Here is a 21,927-nt window from a genome sequence, read left to right on the forward strand (position 1 = left end):
AATAATAAAATATTAAATAAACAGTGATAATTTTAAACAAATCATTTAAGAAAAGATAAAGTTCTTAGCTTCTTCCATGTTGATGGTCGACACCTTGCGCTGTCATGCTCATGTTGCACACTGCACCATAGTACGCATATTCTCTGATAACCCACTCAGCCATCGTGCCAAGCTTGTGAGCAGCTATGCAGCATTGGCATAGTTATGGTGCAGGTTTGTCGTGGTGTTAGAGGAATGGAGCGATAGAGACCAAGTCGATGCCGACCACGAGGTTGCCGACGGGAACGCGATGTACGGCGACTCAGGGAAGTCCTTGTGAAGCTGATAAAAAAAAATATAGCTTCTTGTGAGCAGCAACAGACAGCAGAGCCTTGAGCCCTTTCACCGAGCTCGACAACAGAAACTCTGACGATGGTGGTGGTGCATTGACGAACTGGATCGCGACATCTATCTCCCCACAGCATTCATCTTCGTCGACTTGAGCTCAGCTCTCCATAAGGACCTTGTCCTGATTCATGAGGCAGAGAGGGGCAATGGAAACACCATCCTCGTTCTTTGTCAAGAACTTGCAGACGGGGCCGAGGCCGTACAACTGCTCGACATTGCTGTCGTGAAGCGTGCGGAGGGAGTAAGTGAGGATGGAGTAGCTAGCCAGGAGGTGCAGCATGCGATCCAGCATAACGGGGGCGTCAGGGTTATTGGTCAGTAGCTGCGAAGCTAAGTCCGCCGGAGAAACGAATACGCCAGGCCCTGCTCTCGCCATGATCTCAAGGAGGTCAAGCTCAAGGGCTGCTTTGAGCACCATAGGGAGAACAGAAGCGTTGGCTAGCTGCATGGCGAAGAGGTTTGCTTCTTCGTCGGAGACTTGGGTTGGGTTGTGCAGATTCATGGTGGACAGTTGTAAGGGTTTCACAATGGTGAGATGAAAAAATGAAAGAGAACCGACATAACTTTTCCTGTCGTTTCCCACAGACGGCGCCAAATGTTGATGCACAAAATTCGACGTATCTTGGACCAACGTAAATCCGATCGTGAATCACACAAGCGCACGAGAACACAAAGATATATCGTGGTTCACCTCAAGTTGGGCTACGTCCACACTGATGTCGATAAATGTTGATGAAGGTTACAGTATGCATGGAGGCTATAGAGGCTTAGTATTTGCTCTCTGTATTATTCTCTGCCTCTCTATCTGTTTCCCTTTCCCGTTCAGTCCCCCCTAAGTGAAGGTGAGGAGGATCCCTTTTATAGAGTAAGGGTTCCCTCCCCTCTTACATAAATCATGGGCTTAGTGGTGAAGCCCATATATAAGCTCAAATATCGAAGCCCAATATATGGTACAACACTTTGTATCCCTACTTTTGCAGGTGATAAAAATCCCTATTAAGAAATTGGCGCCGCTACCAGGGATTGTTTTAAATAATTTGTGTTTATCATATTCTTAGTTAATTATTTTTGTACATAACTTTTTATCTAATTGATTTTATTTTTTTTATAGGTAACAATTTGTGCAACAATGGAATTTATTCCTCCTCCTGGATTCAATATACAACTAGGAGGACTGCCCTTATGGGTCAACTCTGCATAATGGAGTTTTTTTATGGATTTAAAGCTACAAATTGTGCACTTTGTTGTTTGAAGACCATGATATGGCGCCACGTCACAGACACATGGCATCCAGTCATGGTGACACGTCACAATTAATGGAAAATTTAACAGTTTGACTAACGGATGTATGAGACTGTCCCAAAATTTACACTTTAGGTATGAATCTGAGACGAAAAAAACTTGATGTACTAAATGTTGAAAACCACAAAACATGAGGGTAGTAAACAGTCTTTTACCCAAAAAATTATTTTAAAAATCAGAAAATTGAACAACACAAAAACAACAAATGTTTTTTTTTAATCAGTATTTTATTTTGGGTTTTATTCTAATCAAATTTTTAATGTTTGATCTTTGCAAGTTGCTTTTGGAGGCAATTTAGTCCTAAATTCCGCTGCATGCAATCAACATTCATTCGACTGAATCATGCAGCATTCATTCATCTCAGTACATTCATCAACATTTTATCAAAGTTCAGAAATTTAAAAAAGAATGCGAACTGGAGTCTTGTGTTTCAGAAACCTTACAATGGGTTGACTGTACTGCTTGGAAACTCCTTTCGCTCGCTCGCTCTCGTATTTCATAAGAATATTGTTTTACATATACGTTTGGGGGTGGTCCAGGCAGCACAGTGGGGAGCACATTCATCAAGTCAATACACAGATTGACCTCATGTCCAAGAAATTTTTAGTTGTGACGGGAATACAAGTGGTACATCACGTGTTTTAATAGGAGTAGTGAGAAATTTTATTTTTTAAGTTATTAACTTTTTAGCACACATATCCCACCATTTGTATAATGACACGTGGTGTACTACCCTATGTACCGATCACATTGAAAAATCATAATGCACAGATTTTTGAGCTCATGTGTTCATCATCAAGAGACATGCAAAATAAATTTAGTCATACATGAACACAGAGAAAAATTTCAAGGGAAAGTATACTAATGCATCACATTATAAACAGATCCAAGGACTAACTTTCACAAATTCAGATCAAGAAACAACGAATAAGTTTGGGGGTTGTCGGCTATTTACCTTCCTTTTGGATCTAAAAATCATAGGCTCTGCCAAAACTTTTCTTCCTCATATTGGCGCTTGAGTTCCGCAGAGGAAATGCCCGATGGTGACAATCTGGGCTAGAATCAAAGATTGCCATGGCTGGGTTCAGTTTTTGATAAAGATGGAAATGAACAGAGATACAACTATGGGGGCATGGCTGAGTATTTGTTTTTGAGGTTGAGCTATGGCCGAGGAATGATGAGATCATGGTGAAGTATGTTTTGGACCATGAGATTCATTGGAGGATTTGAGTTTGGGGCATGGGTTTGGTTTTCGAGAGAGAAATGGCTCTGGGCTCAAGGAATGAGCATCCGAGTAGGCTTTAACAAGCTGGCTGGGATGTTTTGGATTTAGGCTTGGTAATCAATGGGTTGTTTCATCTTCTGCTGGAATGAGCCACATCATGGCACATTTGCTTCATGTCCAGTAGTCCAACAGCTTCATTTTCAAGCAAGGTAATATCTTTCTTTTTCTTTGGTTTTGTTCAGCATTTTCGCTTTTATTATTATATTATCTTTTTCTTAATTTCGGTTTTTATTCTATTCTCTAGCTAGCTGTTAGTTTAAGTTTATTTTATTTTTCACACCTTGAGGACAATGTGTGTTTAAGTTTGGGGGTGGGAAAGTAAAATCTTAGATTTTTCTTTCTTGTTTTTTGAGAGTCCGTTTAAATTTTTCGTTTTAAATGGCTTAGCCTCTGTGGTGGGATTAGTTGGAACTTTTGGAAAGATGTTCTAATTTTTAACGTTTTCTATGGATTGCAGTTTGAAGATGAAAATTTTGTCGTAGTTAAATTTTGTTTAAGTACGTAGTTTGTTAGCTTTTGTTTTTGTTTTCTAGTTTTATTTTGCTTGAGGACAAGCAAAAAGCTAAGTTTGCGGGTATGTGAATGAGTCGATATTATCCACTCAAGTAAATAGTAATAGACCCCAGTGAACAGTAATAGGCCAAAGCATCTCCACCTCTACAAAATGCGCTGGCACCCAGCCCATTTAAAATATTTTATACTTTTTTTAAAAGAATAAATAAATAAAAAATAGTTTTATTTTCAGATAACATTTTTAACCAAGTTTGGATAAAATTTCAAATAAACTTAAAAAAAACACACACTATAATAAAATTACATACTCATCAAATAAACTTAAAAAAACACACTAAAATAAAATTACATAAACTCATCAAATAAACAAAAAAAAAACACACTAAAATAAAATTACATAAACTCATCAAATACACTTTATTCTTCAACCACAAGCTTATTTTAATTATCTTCACCTTCTTGCAATCCCCACTGGTGCTCAATCAAGTCATTATGGCGGGTTACGTGCCAGTATGGCTCTTGCACATCAGTGTACCGCTGAACGATCAATTCATTGTAACGTCCATCCCGTTCCAATGGCTCGTGTTGCACGGGATCTTCGGTCCGATCATGAGCACAGTAGATACGTGTTCTTAAGTTGTTCATCGGATCCGGCTCATATTCATCGACAGCATCATAATCATACTCATCTTCCACAATCATGTTGTGGAGAATAATACACATCATCATGATGGATTGAAGAGCTTCGACACCAAACATTCTAGCAGCAGACCTGATAATCGCCCAACGAGCTTGCAGGATACCAAAACAACGTTCCACATCATTCCTACACCCCTCTTGACATTTTGCGAAGTGTTTTTCTTTTTCAGTCTGTGGATGTGGCACTGTTTTGACAAACGTAGACCACCTTGGGTAAATGTCGTCTGCAAGGTAGTATGGTCCGTCGTATTTAGTGTCATTAACCCAATATGTGCCTGTCGTCGATTTTCCTTGCAGCAGATTGTCGAACACTGGAGATTAAGCAAGGTCATTTTGAGCTCTTGAAACACCAAAAAAAGCATGCCAAATCCATGTATCAAATGAAGCCATCACTTCCAAAATGATACTTTTGCCTCTTTTCTGTCACCATAAGCTCTTTGCCACGCACTTGGACAGTTTTCCAACTCCAGTGCATGCAGTCGATACTTCCAATCATGCCAGGGAAGACTCGCATCTCACCCTTCCTCAGAAACCTTCGCATGTCCCTTGGCGGGTGTCCGGATGTACTCATTGGTGTACAGGGCTTCAATTGCATAGCAAAACCGCATCAGGGACTCCAGAACAGTTGTTTTTCCCATCCTCTCGATCTCATCCACTTGATCTGCAGATAATACATATGCAAGCATTCGCAAGGCAGCCGTAATTTTTTGCTCTAGAAGAAGACCTGGAACACGAAAAGCATCATCTTTTTGCACAAATATGGATCATGGTTGCAAATAGCATTCATGATTTTGTTGAACAAACTTCGTTGCATTCTAAAATGACGTCTAAAAACATGATCAGGGAATACGCTATTGGGAATAAAATAATCTTCCAAGAGATCTTTATCTCGTATTTCCCTTTTTCTATCGAAATTTGTGGCACGTCTGGGTTTGGATATCTGGCCTACAGCTTTCATGACACGGAGGGAATGTGAGGCCCTCTGCCTTCTATGGTCATCATCTGAGTCATCCTCCATTGCGAAAGCCTCATCTCTACCTCCACCTTCCTCGAGATTGATCAATTCTTCTTGTTGTGCCAACAATCTTTTCTGTTGCTCCACAAATTGTTCATGCACTCTCCTTGAAGAAGACATTGTAAAAAAAACTCAAGATTTGAAAACGATAAAGATGGATGCAGGGATGTATGGTTTATATGGACAAAAAAAATTAAGGATGAGCTTTTTGGTTTTTTTTTTTCACACAAAAAGTATATGAAAGCTTTGGTAGAAAGTGTAGAAAATATTGAAATGTGGTGTAAGGTGGAAGATGAGGGTTAGGTATTTATAGAAAAAAAAATTAACTTTTTAAAAAATTTTCTGTATTTTTTAATAATTTTTCTGTATTTTTTCATAATTTTTAATAAATTTTAATATAGTTAATTAATCTGGACCGTTGGATTTGAAAAATATTCAAATCCAAGAGCCAAGTGCTGCCACGTGGCCAACGGTCATAATTCTGACCGTTGGGCCTTTTTTATTATTTTTATTTTTATTTTTGGTGAAAAAAATGTGGACCGTTGATCTGTGATCGGACGGTCCATTTTAAAAGTCAAATTTAAATTTTTTTACCATTGAAAATCCAACGGTCTACAAAAACTAGCCGTTGTAAATCCAACGACATTGAGAGGGCCACATCGCCTCCTTCTGTGTGAAGCACAAGTGGGCCACGTCCCCTACTCGCGCCCACTTGTGAGTGAGCTGCACGCGCCAGGCAAATAGCCTGGCTCCTTGGTCAGTCAATTTTGGGCTGGCCCAGAGACCAGCTTGGGCTGGGTGCCAGGCAAGTTGCTAGGCTGGAGTGAATTGACAAAGTGCCAGCCTGGTTTTTTAACCAGGTGTTGGGCTATTCCACCTCCGGTGGAACTGCTCTAAAGCCCTAGTGGTTTGGGAATCATTGACCTAAAGCTCGTTGCATGGGTTGGATCGAAAGCTTAAGGGAACTAACATTGCATAACCACTATTGTTACTGGAAAAAAAATATGAAAAAAAAAAGAAAAAAAAAAGAGAAAGAGAAAAATCGAAAAAAAAATTAGTTATGTTAAAGTTAGTATGTGTGAAATAAAGAGGATGAGTGGTAAGGATTTTAGTCGAGTCTCCCTAATCATGTTGGTTCACTTTACATCAAAGGAAGTTTATGAATTCTTTTCTAATTAATTCTACATGGCTTAGCCTCTGTGGTGGGATTAGTTGGAACTTTTGGAAAGATGTTCTAATTTTTAACGTTTTCTATGGATTGCAATTTGAAGATGAAAATTTTGTCGTAGTTAAATTTTGTTTAAGTATGTAGTTTGTTTGCTTTTGTTTTTGTTTCCTAGTTTTGTTTTTCTTGAGGACAAGAAAAAAAGCTAAGTTTGGGGGTATGTAAATGAGTCGATATTATACTATATATTTACCTTATTCTTAGTATTAATTTATGGGCTTATTTTGTGTGAACTTTGATACTTTGTTATGTATTTTCAATGTAGGACATTTGACTTCCTCTTAAGCAAAAAGTGACCAAACGGATGAATTTTCAAGTGATTCCAATTGGAGGATGTTCGTTAGTCTTTCAAGATGATTGTATCAAAGTTTCAGATTTTTCTACCATGTCGTTTGACCGTGGCAATGAAATAAAGGCCCATCGCATAACTTTTCCAGATTGACATTTTTGGACGTTTTGGGTATTTTGGAGGTCAATATGACATATTTTGAGAAAGATTCTTCTGATTATTTGTTGGGGACGACTTAAGCTTTCAAAAGCAACCTTTTGGAACCAAATCGTAGTTGATTTGGTCGGTCAAAAGTCTGATTTTCTGAGAAGTCTGAATTTCAGTTTAAATAGAAAACCTTTTATTTCCTAGTTATTTTATTCTATTATGTTTCCTTATTTTATTCTAAGAATTTTTTAGGTAGGGTTTTATTTTGTATTAGTATAAATAAAGCTTTTTAGCCATTAGGGTTTGAACAAAGGGATGTGGAGAACACAATACTTTGGCTTTAGAAAGCTTTTGACGATTCAAGTTTATTTTCAAGGTGTTTTCTGTCTATTTTTTTAACAATATTTTATTTTATAATTGTTAGTAACTAATTTCATTTGCTAGGGCGAGGCCAAGAGCCTTAGCAAGAATGTGTAATTTCTTTCAATTTGCTTATGATATTATGCATGCAAGTTTTGAATTGTTAATCACCGTGTTTGAAACTATATGATTGTCTTGATGATTGGCCACCATTAGGATATTTAGAAAACTAATTTGATATCATTCGTGTTCCCATGATTTGATTTACCCTAATAACCACATAGTAAAATAGTTTTTTTTATATATTTAAATTTAAAAAAAATAAACAATTGTCGTGGTCCATAAAATATAGGGTAAAAGACAGTTTACTACCCTCATGTTTCGTGGTTTTCAACATTTAATACATCAATTTTTTTTCGTCTCAGAGTCATACCTAAAGTGTAAATTTTGGGACAGTCTCATACATCCTTTAGTCAAACTGTTAACTTTGCTGTTAAATGATGATGTGGCGCCCACGTGGACAATGATTGGGCGCCACGTGTCATTAAAAAAAAATTTAAAAAATTAAACTATTAAAATAATTAATTAAATAAAAGTTATAAAAAAAATTTTAAAAAAAATTCCCCATATCCTCTCTTCCCCACCTCGATCCCCCTCCCTTCTCCCTTTGCACCTTTGCAAATCCTTCCTCCTGTGAAGCTCTGCTCATCCGTCCTTCCCCAGATCTCCTGATCCCTCTGCACCTTCATCATTCCCCAGAACCCCTTCGTCTTCCACGACACACACACCCACAACCCCTACGTCTTCCGCGACACACACACACAGCTGTCAACTTAAGTCTTAAACTGAACTAACAGTTCATTTGTTTAGGGATTAAACGGTAATTTACTGTATATTTTTATATGTTCGGTAAACTCTCGCTATCTGGTCTTGGTTAGCAAACTGGAAAAGAATTTAAAAACGGGGAGAAAAGAGAGACTGTGCTGGTCAAGACGCCTCATGCACCAGATGGACCGTCTCATCTGCCTCTCTTTCCGGGGATAGAGAGAGAGAGAGAGAGAGAGAGAGGTAGACAGGGAAAGAGCAACTGCTAAAATCGCTGCCGATCTGGACCAACCCAGTATGCGGTTAAAGCCCTTCAACTCCTTCAGCATCGCCTTCATGATGAGCGGCGCACTCTTGCTCGTTTTCTTCTGCAGCTTCCTCGAATTCCCTTTTCTATCAACCTCAATCAAACCCATCAACGATCCGACCAAGTTCACACCCGACCCATTTACTAACTTGATCGGCGCCTTCAGGAAGTGGGATGCCCAGGTGGGTTGCTCTCGTTTCAGAGAGAAGCACAAGCTGCAGATGTTGCAGAGCAAGTCTTCTTCTCTGCAGCAAATTCGCGGCGAATCGGAGTGCGGGGAGACGAAATCAGAGCATGTTAGCGTGCTGGTGAAAGGGTGGACTTGGATTCCTGATAATTTGGATAGTTTGTATTCATGCTCGTGTGGGTTGAGCTGCAAAATTTGGATAATTTGGATAATTTTGGAGCTGCAAAATTAACTTGTATTGGGATGGAGGGGGTGGAGCCGTGGAGGAAGACGAATGGTTGTGGGTGTGTGTGTCGCGGAAGACGAAGGGGTCTAGGGAAGGATGGAGGTGCAGAGGGATCTGGGGATCTGGGGAAGGACAGATGAGCAGAGCTCCATAGGGGGAAGGATGTGCAGAGGTGCAGAGGGAAAAGGGAGGGGGATCGGGGTGGGGAAGAGAGGATCTGGGGAATTTTTTTTTAAATTTTATTTAATTAATTATTTTAATAGTTTAAATTTTTTTAAATTTTTTTAATGACACGTGGCGCCTAGTCATTGTCCACGTAGGTGCCACGTCATCATTTAACGGCAGAGTTAACAGTTTGACTAACGGATGTATGAGACTGTCCCAAAATTTACACTTTAGGTATGATTCTGGGACGAAAAAAAATTAATGTACTAAATGTTGAAAACCACAAAACATGAAGGTAGTAAATTGTCTTTTACCCTAAAATATATTATTAGAAAACTGTTATTGATACTTCGAAAATACAGTCATCTTAGAATAACCACATTGTGTCGAGAATAGGCGTAACATATTTTTGGTAAGAATGGTAGGTGAAATTGGGAAAGGTACGTAACTGTTTCTAAAAATAATCAGAAAATTAGAAGGGTTTTAAGGGGTCCATGTATCATTAGTTTCACCTACACTTAAGCAAAAGGCAACCCTAGCTTACTATTGCACTTTAATCGTGTCCTACAATGCCACTAAACTCAATTAGTATATGACTAAATTGTTATTGGTGCTACAAAAACGAGTATATCAATCGAGAAGAAGCATAACTTTAGCATCAAATTAAGGCACATATATAGAAAATTAAACAAAATAAGAAGTTATTTCTACACCTAAGAAAACCAGAGAGAGAGAGAGAGAGAGAGAGAGAAACATATGTTGAAGATGAGGTTCTTATTGGTAGCTTCCCATGCCAAACCTCCTCTGAAATGAATGGACCAAACCAACACCAACACCTTCAACCTCGAGCGTGTGTACCACAAACGTGAACGCTACCGCCGGTACCTTTAACGCCATCTCTTTCTCTCTTCTTATTTTGGGTTTTACATCCAAAATAAAACATAATATTGTGGGATTCTGCTAAATAATTAGTAATGTTAGTTTGAAACAATTGGATTTCACTCAAAACAGATAATTTGTCTGCATTTTCGCTTCTAGTGTAGGGTTTGATCCAGTGTACTTTTGTATTTGGACTGTTTGGCTAGTTATGTACTTTTGTATTTGGACTGTTTGGCTAGCTATGTATTCTCTTCAAGCATCATTTCTGTTTCACTACTCGAAATGATCTGAAGCTCCTTATCGACTGAAGGCACCAGAAAGTTGTGTTTGCCGAAGCTTGCAAATACTGTTGTCACTCTCCTTTCTTTTGGCGCTCTTTAAAGCTCCTGTATACTTTTTTTGTAAGGTCTATTATTTATTTTCTTCGTGAAAATATATGGTTCAACATTGTCGTTTAAGATGGGACGGGGGTTCTAGAGAGTTCGTGCAGACAGCAGATCTATAACACACCGAAGTTTGTAAACTAGCTAATTTGACACAATATCCCATTTATGTATTCTATAAAATTTTATGTTGTGCTTTTTTTTAAGTGTGTGAAATTGCTTAAGCAATCATTGCAATCAAAGACGGTTCTCACCAATGTGTTCCTCGGAGGGAAGATAACATGCATTCAAAGACAGTTCTCCTTTCACCAATTTGTCGGTTTAGTTGAACAAAGGTTTCTTTCACTAATTTTAATTTTAAGGTTTCTTTCACTAATCTTAGTCCACCCATGGTTACTAAAGATATTGTGCATGGTTGGGTTGTGTTTTGACGAAAAACCTAAAATGAATGCATGCTTGAGTCGAATTCGAGCTCAAATAGCTTAACACGAAATCATATTTGAACTAGACTTGTTTATAGTTAACTTGATATAATTCACACCCAACTTTGGTTAAACTTAATAGTAACAAGTTTGTCGAGCTTAAAACTTATAAATGAAGACAACTACAAGTCTTTTAACAGAAATTTTTCAATGTGTCAAGAATACGGCATCAAGTATCATAATATAATTAGTTAAAAAATATTTTTATTAAATTTCAACCATAAGATAAAAGTGAGCCTTGCTTCGAGCCTTGCTTCGACCATAAGATAAATGAAGACAACTTATAACTACGAGCCTTGCTTCGAGCTTAAAACTTATAAATGAAGACAACTACGAGCCTTGCTTCGACCATAAGATAAAAGTGAGCCTTTCATTATTTTCCTTTAGAAAAAGAAAAGTTGTGGAAAAAGAGAGTGGAATCGGCGTCCAAGCACAATCAGTCTTGCCTTTCGTACAAATCCCACCTCTAATATTTTACCACTGCATGTTTCCCTTCACTTTCTTATTTTTACAAAAGTTTGAAAAGAAAAATAAACATAATTTAATGATCCAATTGAATAATGCAGAAGTCTTTGCCTTTCGTACAAAGCTCATGCATACTCATCAATTAAAATTTCAGCGACGACAACAAAGTAGAATAAATGAGTGTGATTTAACATCCGATTTTTGTGATATAGAGGATTCTCAATGCAAAATCTATATTTTTCTTAACAAATGATATTATCTACGCTAAGGAGGTAAGGGAGTGAGCTAAGTCTCACAATAGGCTAGCACTAATGTGGTTCAAATTGAGAATCGAACCTAAAACCTCTCACTTGCAAGTGAAGAGGAATACCGCATATATTTTTATATTTAAATTTTAAAAAGTGGCCACTTTGAGGTTTTGGCTTTCTGATTGATTAGGAGTTAATCTTAGCGGCAGCTTATGACACACCCCGACCCGGAACGTCCACTAGGATTTCGAATCGAGATGTGCCAGCACGTCTTGATTTTAGGTCAGGGTGTGTTAGCTTAGGCCGATTTTTAGAACGTTTTTATACTTTTTTGATAGAATTATTATCTCAATAGTCAGATGATCGTTGTATTAAATACATATATTCACATGAATTCTATCAGACTGTCACATAGTGATTATATTTTATACATATAAGTATTGTAGCCAATCCCTAAAATAGAATATATAATACTTGCATCCTCTATTTGTGAATATTGCATCTTGACTGATAAAATCAACAATCAGAACTGTTCAATCACTCATCAAATAAATGAACGATTCATTGTGAATATATTACTTAGTATCCACACCTTCAATCTGTTCTATACATTTAAATGACTAAATGGTCTTCGATTGAAATGATCTTTTGTAAAGGGTTATCTTCAAACGAAAACTAAGAAATCGAACAATTTCGATTATAAAATTTTTACAGTCAAAATATGTCATTCGCAAAGAGGAAATGAGCTCATGCTCATCCCAAAAAAAGTATGCAAGTATTATCCAATAAAATATAGTACAATACAGGTAGGGGTGAGTTCAAAAAACCGAAAACCGAAAAAAACCGAAAACCAAACCGAATTCTTTTGGTTCGGTTCGGTTTTAGTGATCTAGAAACCGAACCGAATTAATTAAATTAATTTTTTTATTTAATTATTTGTTTTGGGTATTATTTTCTAAACCCAATTTGTAAGTTAAAATGTACTAAACCCAATGTGTTGCCAAACTTTAAGCTCAAAATATTAAAAAAAGGCCTATAAAAACTCTAAACCCTAACCTATTATTTCTCCCCCATATAAGGTTCCGGAACCAAACCTCCTCCTGAAATACCTACATCCATCTCCATAGCACTGTCTACTTCTGCCCCATCTTTCTTTTCCAAATCTACTCTCATATAACATGTAACAAAATCCATAAACATTTATTTTGGGTAGATTACTTGGGTAATTTGTGATGGAAAAGAATCCAACACACACTAAATAAATCCACCCACGCATTATTTTTACTAATCAAGTTGTCAACATGCAGTTACAAGCAAACAACCCTGATCTTTGAACAACATCATGCAATTTAACTTTTCTAAGTCATTTGTACGATTTTTGTGTTGAGAGGTTGTTAGTTTGGACTTTGGAAGACTTGATTAATGATTTTAGTTCAACTTTAAATGTTTATTTTCATTGTCTTTGATTCTAGTTAGAATGCTTATGTTATGATTGTGTTGGATATGTTAAAATTTAAAATTTCAATGTTTTTCATTTTTTGAAAAAAGACAAAAAACAAAAAACCGAAACCGAACCGAAAAAAACCGAAAAAAAAATGAACCGAACCGAAATTTCGGTTTGGTTTCGGTTTTGGCAAAAAACCGAACCGATTTAAACCGAACCCACCCCTAAATACAGGTGTATAGCCAAAAGTGAACCGATTAAAACTTATCAATCAAATTTGTGGCCTGAGTAATTTTTAATGAAGGGTTGAAATTCTATAAATAGGTCCATTATTGCAAGTATGATGCACTAAACTTTAGTTGCTTGAAAATATACTCATCAAAACTCTCTGTGTGCATGGAAAACCCCAAGCCAAGTATTTGCTTGAAGCTCCTTGTCGATACAAAGCGTCAACGAGTTCTCTTTGCTGAAGCTGGCAAAGACTTTGTGGACTTTCTCTTCACACTCCTGTCTTTGCCCATTGGCACTGTCATCGGGCTCCTTCCCAAAGATGGCATGGTTGGCTCGTTAGGCAAACTTTACGGCAGTGTCAAGAGCCTAAGCAGCACATACATGCAACCTTACTTTAACAAGGAATCCCTCCTGAAACCTAAGGCAACAGCAACGATTGGTGTTGGTGCCGATGTCCTTCATATGCTGATGATAGACGACTCCACTGCTGAAAAGTCATTCTATTATTGTGATTGTCGTAGTCGCGGCCAACAAAGGTACTGCTACAACGGATCCAGTGGAAATCCAACAGTTGTAACGGACAACCCTGAAGCAATTTGTCCACACTGCATTTCAAGCATAAATACCAAGGCGACTTTTGTCCATGGATCCGCTGCTGAAAGCAGAACGTCCGGCGAGGGAGGGTATGTGAAAGGTGTTGTCACGTATATGATTATGGATGACTTGGAAGTGCAGCCTATGTCTACCATTTCAGGCATAACCATGCTTAACAGGTTCAACGTCAGGGATGTCGGTGCCCTTGAAGAGAAGGTGGTCCATCTTACCATGGAAGAGGTCTGAAAAGTACCTAATTACATCTGTTTTTTTTTTCCTCTCTCAATTTTGTGAGGACATATTTTTCCGTCGATCTAATGTATGATCTGAATCTTGTACGTAGGGTCTCAAATTGCTGAGGGCATCGTTGCACTCAAACTTGGTCCTGACCACCGTGTTCCTTGGTACGAAAGAAGCGTGAACACCTCAACTTTATTTGCACTTCAACTGAAAGTATTGTGGAATAGACAGTCTGAATCTTCTACGAGGTGTTTGTTTCTGAATGATATTTTGTTTTGCATATCTAGTAATGTAATGTAATGACCTACGTAGTTTAGGGTTCCAAACTTTTTAGATGTTATGTAATGACCTACGTTTAAAGTTTAAACATAGGAGAGATGTTTTGACGAACCTAATATATATATTTTTATTTTAAACTAGTGTATCCGAGTCTTTGACTCGAATAATCACTAGGTTCCTCATTTGATTATTCCTCATTTGACCTCACGACATTTGGAATACAAGAAACTTTAGCATTTTTGCTAGGTAGGTACAATGGGAGATAGTCGAACTCCATATCACTTTGGAGCAAAACAAGGATCTGACCACTTGATCAACAACTCTTAAATTACGAACCTAATATGAATGCGTAGTTTATTCGAAATTCAACCTCAAATAGTATAACACGAAATCATATTTGAACTAGACTTGTTTTATAGTTTACTTGATACGATTAACGTCCAAATTTAGTTAAACTTAATAGCAACAATTTTGTCGAACTTGAAACTTTTTCCAAGAAGACATTCAAGCTAGACCATAGAGTGAGTCTTCCATTAATGTCCTTTGGAAAAAGAAAAGTAGTCGAATCAGCGTCCAAGCTGATGCAGTCTTCCTTTTCGTACACACCCCACCCCACCACTAAATAGTTACCAACTTACCACATGTTTTTCACTTTCTTATTTTACAAAAGTTTGAAAAGAAAAGTAAACACAATTTAATAATGCAAGTGTTTGCTTTTCATTATCGACACTCATTTTTACCCATTACACTCACTTCTTGTTAATATGTATTATTTAATTTTTTTTATAATTCATTCAATTTGACCATCAAAAATTAAAATAATGCGCAAAAAGTAAAAAAATGATAGAATATCGGCAACAAAGTAGAACAAATGAGTGTGATCTAACATCCAATTTTTGTGATTTAGAGCATTCTCAATGCAAAATTGATCCCGTTTAAGGTTTTTATTTTTATTTTTTTGTAAAAGAGCCCAATGAAGTTTGAACCCACAAATACAATATTTTTTACTACCAACGTTTTTACACTGTTTTCATACCCACAATATTTGTATGGTTTGTCAAACTATTAATTGCTTTATTTTACAGTTAATTAGTCTTAAAACATAACAAAAACAGTTTAAAAACGCAACGATTCCAAACTAGTCCTTCCGGAGCAATTATATGGCTGATGATCCGCATTTGGTGACAAGTGATAAATCAATGGCCAAGAAGATGTACATGCGTGGGAGCTACCACCGGTAAGCGGCTGATGACCGTAGGGCCGTTTGTCCACAGTGCAAATATAGCATATCTATTGAGGTGCCTTGTGCTGCTCAAGCTACCGCCGAAGGGTAAGCTGGTGGCGGGGAAGGGTACGTTAAAAATGTTGCAACTTACATGATGATGGATAATTAAAGTAAAACGAAGGAGATGGCATTTTTTGGAAGTGAAGCCAATGTCTACAATATTATGTATTGCTATGCTTAACAATTTGTTTTCGTTGCTTGTCGATTTCTTCTTGTTTGGTTCCTAATTGAATACCCCTTCATACAAATATGCTGCTAAATATGAGAATGAATGACTCGGTAATTGTTAAGATATTTACGATTGCATTCAATTTGTATAATTTGATCATATTTTTTGGGACACAAATATAATTAAAGAACTTATTCAGATTTGAATGATTTTTTGTAGATATGACCTTTGAGGGAAGACTTAAAAGATAGACGGTTCAGATCATTGATATACATTATGAAGTAAGCCCCACAAAATCTTGTGTCAAAAGTTTTGTAAAAAAATGTTGTCATGGATCCGCCCTCCATAATTAAATTGTACAATACTAAAAAATGATAATCACAATACAACCCTACAGACACTGGGCTCATGCGAAGTCCTAAAAAAATCAAATTTGTATGATATGGATCCAAGTGAAGGCCCAATAGCCATATAGCAAGACCAAAACATAAAAGCCCAATAGGGAATAAGGGCATTCGGAGTAAATAAAAGAAAGTAACTATATAAAGAGGTGAGATTCGTCTTCTCCGTAGGAAACCCTACACCTCGGCCGCAGCTGCTCTTCGTCTACAGGTACCTCATCCAAACTCCCTCCTTTTACCGCCATCTGTGAAATCTAGAGCATGTTTCTAACCAGATACCTCCATTGACGAAGCTTAAACGAGTTAGATTTGTACTTAAGACTCTGGATTTAGCATAATTTTTTGGTTAATTATATTTCTAGATTTTGTCTCGTTTGTTATGAGTTTTTTCCTTATTTCTGTTCGTATTGGTTAAATTTGTTCTTATTTTTTGTTTCTACGAAATGTTTGTTAGGTAGGATTGTTTCCCGCAGAGCTTGGAGCAATGGCCCCCGCTAAAGGTACCTCCTTTCTCATACAACCTATATATATATATATATATATATATATTGTATAATACCAAGAAATTGGAAAAAAAAATGAATTATTGGGTTTTAATTTCTGTGCTTGTGTAGTCGATTGCATTGTGAGAATGGTTATTGGAAAAAATGAATTGATGGGTTTTAATTGCTGTATTTGATGTAGTCGATTACTTTGACAAAATGTATTGTTTGGTTTAATGTATTTGATTCATGTGATTACTGATTGTGAAACTCATTTTCAGATGCCACTAATGCTCGTTTCACTGCTTTTCTAGTTTGTCTGGTTTAACTTTGGTAGCTAATACACTAGTGTGTATGTTTTGATTAAGATGCGTGTTTAAGTAGAGTGAGTTTCGCGAACCTGCGTCATAGTTAGACGACGTGTTATTTTCCATGTTTTGAATTTTCATTTTGATCTGAGGTGCTATCATACATAATGTGTGGTGTTGTCTTGTGGAACTCGCGGAATATGATTTATCCGTTTATGTATTAATTTTTCTTGCTGGCAAGAATGGCGTAAGATTAATCGAATTTTTGCTTTTTTAATCGTAGTTAAATGACATGTTATTTTCCATGATTATGTTATTCAACCTCGATTGTTATTCGTTTGCGTCTTGCAGTTGACAGCACGAAGAAAAGTGATCCCAAGGCTAAAGCCTTGAAGACTGCCAAGGCTGTGAAATCAGGTCCTGCTTTTAAGAAGAAGGCCAAGAAGATCAGGACATCCGTCACATTCCACAGGCCAAGGACATTGAAGAAGGAAAGGAACCCCAAGTATCCCCGCATCAGTGCAACACCAAGGAACAAATTGGACCATTACCAAATTCTCAAGTATCCATTGACCACTGAGTCTGCAATGAAAAAGATTGAGGACAACAACACCCTTGTTTTCATTGTTGACATCCGAGCTGACAAGAAGAAGATCAAGGATGCGGTGAAGAAGATGTACGACATTCAGACCAAGAAAGTGAACACCTTGATCAGGTATCTGTTATGGATTTATACTCGTTTTTGTGTTCATATCTGTTTAATCAATGTTTCTGTTTGCGTATCAGTGTTATAGTAAGTTGATAAAACAAATTTTCTTGCTGGAACCAACAAGGTTACATTCCTTAGGTTAATTGAATTGAGGATTTCGTGAAGCTTTATTTAACGTATGACCTGTGTTGTGCAGGCCTGATGGAACGAAGAAGGCTTACGTCAGGTTGACACCGGACTATGATGCCTTGGATGTTGCCAACAAGATCGGGATCATTTAAGTTAAAGCTGTATCGTCTTTTTATTTGGTTCCAAGTGATTCCATTGTGGCTATGGCAGTTTTGTTAGTAGTTGCACTGTATCAGTACTCCTGCATTAGTTTGGTTTTCTTTAATTTGTATTGGGAGCTATATTTGCTTTTTATGGCAATGCGATGCGTTTAAAATTTAGTTTTTACAATGTGCCATTGGTACAATACAGCCTTTTACCGTGTGCTTTATTTGCTCGTTTGTTTTGCAGGCTCTAACTTGGGAGTCATTTAGGCCATCTCCAATCGAAGGCTGGTGCTCGTTTTAGCCATTTGGCTCTTCAATATATTAATATTTTAATGAATAGTAAAGGGTCATATTTCTTATTATTTCCAACCGATGGTCAAAGGGCCATAGTCATAGGGCTTGTTTTAGTCTTGTTACAAAAAATCATCTCAAATGGAGAGCCAAAGAGTTAAATATAATTTATTATTTAAATTTAAGAACTACAATTTAAATTTAAAAACTACAACTTAAATTTAATAACTACAAGTAAAATTTAAAAAATACAACTTATATATTTCAAGTCAAATGTGAGAGTTTAGAAACCAAACATGCTTATAAAAGCCACATCCCAAGGCAGCTTTGAACAAATCATCTTTGGGCCTATAATTAAATATTATTTAAAAAATGTTGGCCAAAAAAAAAAAATATATATATATATATATATATATATATATATAACGACTAGCTGACGTTAGCTAACCGTTGCATTCAAATTTCTGGCCCGGTCTGAGGTTGGTTGGCTAGGTTGGGCTTGCCGGTTGGCCATTTTTTGTCCAATGGGGCCCGCGAGCCATTTGGCCTAGCCCTCGATTGGAGACGGTTTTCAAACTATTTTCAGCCCTCTATCCCTCTGGACCCTTCGATTGGAGATACCTTAACTCTCCAGACTTGACGCGATGGGATATAACAAGGAAAATCGAACGAATTTACCTCGTTAAAAAACAACTAGCAAGCTGTCTAGCACAAGAAAAATAGAGAGAAAACTCATGTTTATTCAATAATAGTCGAAAATATTACTAACTTAGGGCCAAAATAACCTATTTATAATGTAACTTAATCGTAGGAATCCAAATAAGAAAGGTAGTAAACAAATATCAAAATTGCACAAAAATAATAAAATCCCATTTATTTAAATTAAACGCTGGAATTTGGCCAAATTCTGACCGGGCTTGTTAATAACAAGTCTTGGCCAAATTCTGGCTGGGATTGTTGTATAACAAGTCTTGTAGATCTTGTAGTTCTCTTTGAATCCATATATTAAGGGCTCAAAATTAACATGTCAAACCAAAGTTGTGTTAATCTAGACAATACGAAAAGTTCACAACATTTACTTTTGGGATATTGCAGCAACAAATAATCTATTAACCTTTGAATTTCCAATTTTCCAATCACTTTTCCTCATTAAATCGCTTCCTCAGTTTAATTTTGTTGCATGTAAATCGACCCAATTTTTTTCCTACATAAACGGATTTCTTTCTTGATCTATATAGCAGGAGTGACTCAAATTTGGAACGCTTTCAACATTGGAAAGAATGGTCGGTACACTAACTAACAGATATTTCATATCTGAATGAATATATTTCTTCAGAAGAAAAAATGATCTTTCCACTCTCCTACACTCTCAAAGTACAAAATTAAAAGAAAATTTGATTTTGGCCTCATATCAGTATATAGTTTGCAAACTGCAACCCAACGTGAGCCGTTCCTCAATCAAATTGTTAATCGAAGACTTTGAAAAGCTTGAAGGAATCGACGATGGTGTGTAACTTGTCTTTCATCTTTTCCCACCTCCTCTCGTTAGCCCCCGTCGTCAAGGTGTAGAAGTTGCCTGCATTGCAAGGCAAGTCATAACCAGAAAGACAAAATACTGATACCTGCTATCGAGCTGTGAAGGAAACTAAGAAGCATTATACAGGTTTCGTTTCCTTACCATTGCCGATAGCTACTGTGCTGAGAGCGTGGCGAGTATAGTTTGGAGCCTTAGCAAGGAACTCAAATGTGTAATATGTTTTCCCATCGATGTCGTGCTGCATCATAGATACACAAAAGCAACAAATCAACATAAAGCGCATATCACAGCAGATTCAATTCCATCTAAAGAAGGTAGCTAGTGCATCTGCTTTGCTGTTTTTTGCAACACCGATCGATGAACTAAGCAGCTTTATCACAAAGAATGCCTTACGATAATATTGAATGCCTAGGTAGGATGTTGATTTTTTTTTTTTTTTTTTTTTTATGAAGGCAAGGATGTTGAATCATTTATTTGCAGTTTTGTCGTTGTTTAACATATGTATTATCAGCAAACTACTGAAAGCACGGAGAAGTCCGAGTTCCTAATGTTAGACACACATAAAAATAAAAGAGAACTTTAACGAAAAGCTCATGATACTGTTTACTTAACAAAAAACCACATTTTTACACTAAAAAGTCAATCTTTGTACTATTCACTTTACCCTTTATTTTGTCATTATCGTTAAAACTCAAAGTTTTCAAGTCATTTTCATTAGTTTTTCTAAAAAAAAAAAGCATGGAACAAACCTCTACGGCCTCCATCAGCTTTGTTTTCTGGGTAGGAGGAGCCAGAACCTTCTTGATCAAAGTTTCAGCCACCTGCTGCGGTGACCCGAATTCTTTGATATCTTGCTTGACGGTTGGGAACAGTGTCACACTCGCAGTCTCTAATGGCTCAATGACATCCTTGAACACCTTGTCTTGACCTTCGATGGTTACTTCCTGTGTGCTCCCCAGACAAAAAAACCATAAAAAAAAATTGGCCACAACATCAAAGGGTCAAGCACACAATCCCGACACTGATGAAACACAGAAAACTCTCACCTGCCATCCAAAAGGGTAGACAAATTCGTATCCATCTTTCTTGTCGGTGACAGGAATAAATCCCTTTTTATTTTCTGCAGCAACTGAGCCATATCAAAGGTGTTTTTTTAGGATATCAGTCAAAATTAATCAGCAACTCACTTAACATAATTGGCATTGTTGCTACTTAAAAACTGTCTAGAATTCAACGACATCTAGAAAGCTCAGTACTACAAAGCTAAACTTAAAAGGAAAAGCACAGAACAATCGACATTGTTATAATTCCTTACATGATACAGAATGTTGGTTGGTTAGAAGAACCCAAGAAGCAACTGTTCCTGCTGCTAGCACTTGGCGTCTCCCGGATCTATCTGCCAAAGATAAACACCAAATTAGATGGAAAATGAAAAGGAAACATGAGGGAGCGGTACAACGTCCCACTACTAAGCAACATTACTAATCACAGATTGTCATTGTCAGTGACTAGCATCTTACCACCTACTAACACAACATGCGGGAAGTTTTGTCATGAAAGGTCTCGGTTTCATTAAAAATCTCTCTTTTCTAGTTTCTACTATGACTTCAATTGGGTTTTTTTTTATTATCAAAAAGACCGAAAATTGATGGCTGGTTACAAATTTACGAAAGGGCAGTAAAACGTAACAATGCGGATTGAATTCCACAAATAATAGTAGAAAGCAAGAAAGGACCTTGAGAAGGAGAGCATGTAGAAGTTGCTGAAGCCTGATCTGCTCTTACCAGAAAAGAATTACTTTTTCTACAGCAATGGAATGTGCTTTGCCTGTGTAGCTGATTGCCACAAACCCAATTACCCAGGTGAAAAAAAAGAAAGTAAATTCAAACAAGGCATTGAATTTCAGAGAGTTACAGCAGAACAAGGGGGGAGAGAGAGAGAGAGAGTGTGTGTGTGTGTGTGTACCTTGGTGAAGGAGTTAAGGACAGGGGTCCTGTGGAGGGAGGGTGAGTTCTGCAGGGTCGCCATTGTTGGTGGTTTTGTTGAATTGTGAGTGAAGCAGGAAGAAATATGGACTCGGTGTACGCGTGTGTGGAGTCTTGTGGCGATCACCTTATCTGTTTCCTTCCATTTTTTGGACGACTTATCCGTTATACTTGTCATAGGACACACCTTGCATTGCTTAGGCATTTTCTTGCCACGTCAAAAAGAAGAAGAAAATCCTAATTAGTCGAAAACTTAAGTTCGACAGATTAATCATGTGACTAGTTAAGATTCTCACCAATGAAATTTG

At 37.1% G+C, this 21,927-nt stretch overlaps 4 protein-coding genes across 6 annotated transcripts; 2 read left to right on the forward strand and 2 right to left on the reverse strand.

Annotated features, from left to right (window-relative positions):
* Positions 1 to 484: 484 nt before the first annotated feature.
* Positions 485 to 889, reverse strand: LOC103426402 (caffeic acid 3-O-methyltransferase-like). Its single transcript, XM_008364494.1, has one exon. It carries the CDS (start codon positions 887 to 889, stop codon positions 485 to 487), a length of 405 nt encoding a protein of 134 aa, XP_008362716.1.
* A 12,248-nt stretch (positions 890 to 13,137) lies between these two features.
* LOC103434459 (uncharacterized) lies at positions 13,138 to 14,314 on the forward strand. The gene is made up of 2 exons (XM_008372822.4): positions 13,138 to 13,898; positions 14,002 to 14,314. Exons 1-2 carry the CDS (start codon positions 13,230 to 13,232, stop codon positions 14,077 to 14,079), a joined length of 747 nt encoding a protein of 248 aa, XP_008371044.2. The 5' UTR covers positions 13,138 to 13,229; the 3' UTR covers positions 14,080 to 14,314.
* Positions 14,315 to 16,148: 1,834 nt separating this feature from the next.
* On the forward strand, positions 16,149 to 17,980 carry LOC103434467 (large ribosomal subunit protein uL23z). Of its 3 annotated transcripts, none has more exons than XM_008372828.4 (4): positions 16,149 to 16,243; positions 16,487 to 16,532; positions 17,174 to 17,537; positions 17,728 to 17,980. In XM_008372828.4, exons 2-4 carry the CDS (start codon positions 16,517 to 16,519, stop codon positions 17,810 to 17,812), a joined length of 465 nt encoding a protein of 154 aa, XP_008371050.1. In that variant the 5' UTR covers positions 16,149 to 16,243; positions 16,487 to 16,516; the 3' UTR covers positions 17,813 to 17,980. The 3 variants fall into 3 exon arrangements, with proteins under 3 accessions (XP_008371050.1, XP_070674810.1, XP_008371056.1); XM_070818709.1 differs by having other exon boundaries at positions 16,150 to 16,243; positions 16,491 to 16,532; XM_008372834.4 differs by having other exon boundaries at positions 16,186 to 16,334.
* Positions 17,981 to 19,341: 1,361 nt separating this feature from the next.
* Positions 19,342 to 21,774, reverse strand: LOC103434480 (psbP-like protein 1, chloroplastic). The gene is made up of 7 exons (XM_008372847.4): positions 21,600 to 21,774; positions 21,370 to 21,469; positions 20,950 to 21,030; positions 20,681 to 20,763; positions 20,384 to 20,578; positions 19,776 to 19,872; positions 19,342 to 19,673 (listed from the first exon to the last, which is right to left on the reverse strand). The coding sequence occupies exons 1-7, from the start codon at positions 21,660 to 21,662 to the stop codon at positions 19,564 to 19,566; spliced, it is 729 nt and encodes a 242-aa protein (XP_008371069.2). The 5' UTR covers positions 21,663 to 21,774; the 3' UTR covers positions 19,342 to 19,563.
* Between the last annotated feature and the right edge of the window lie 153 nt (positions 21,775 to 21,927).

The sequence above is a fragment of the Malus domestica genome, chromosome 01 (assembly GCF_042453785.1).
Source record: "Malus domestica chromosome 01, GDT2T_hap1".
Taxonomy (NCBI): domain Eukaryota; kingdom Viridiplantae; phylum Streptophyta; class Magnoliopsida; order Rosales; family Rosaceae; genus Malus; species Malus domestica.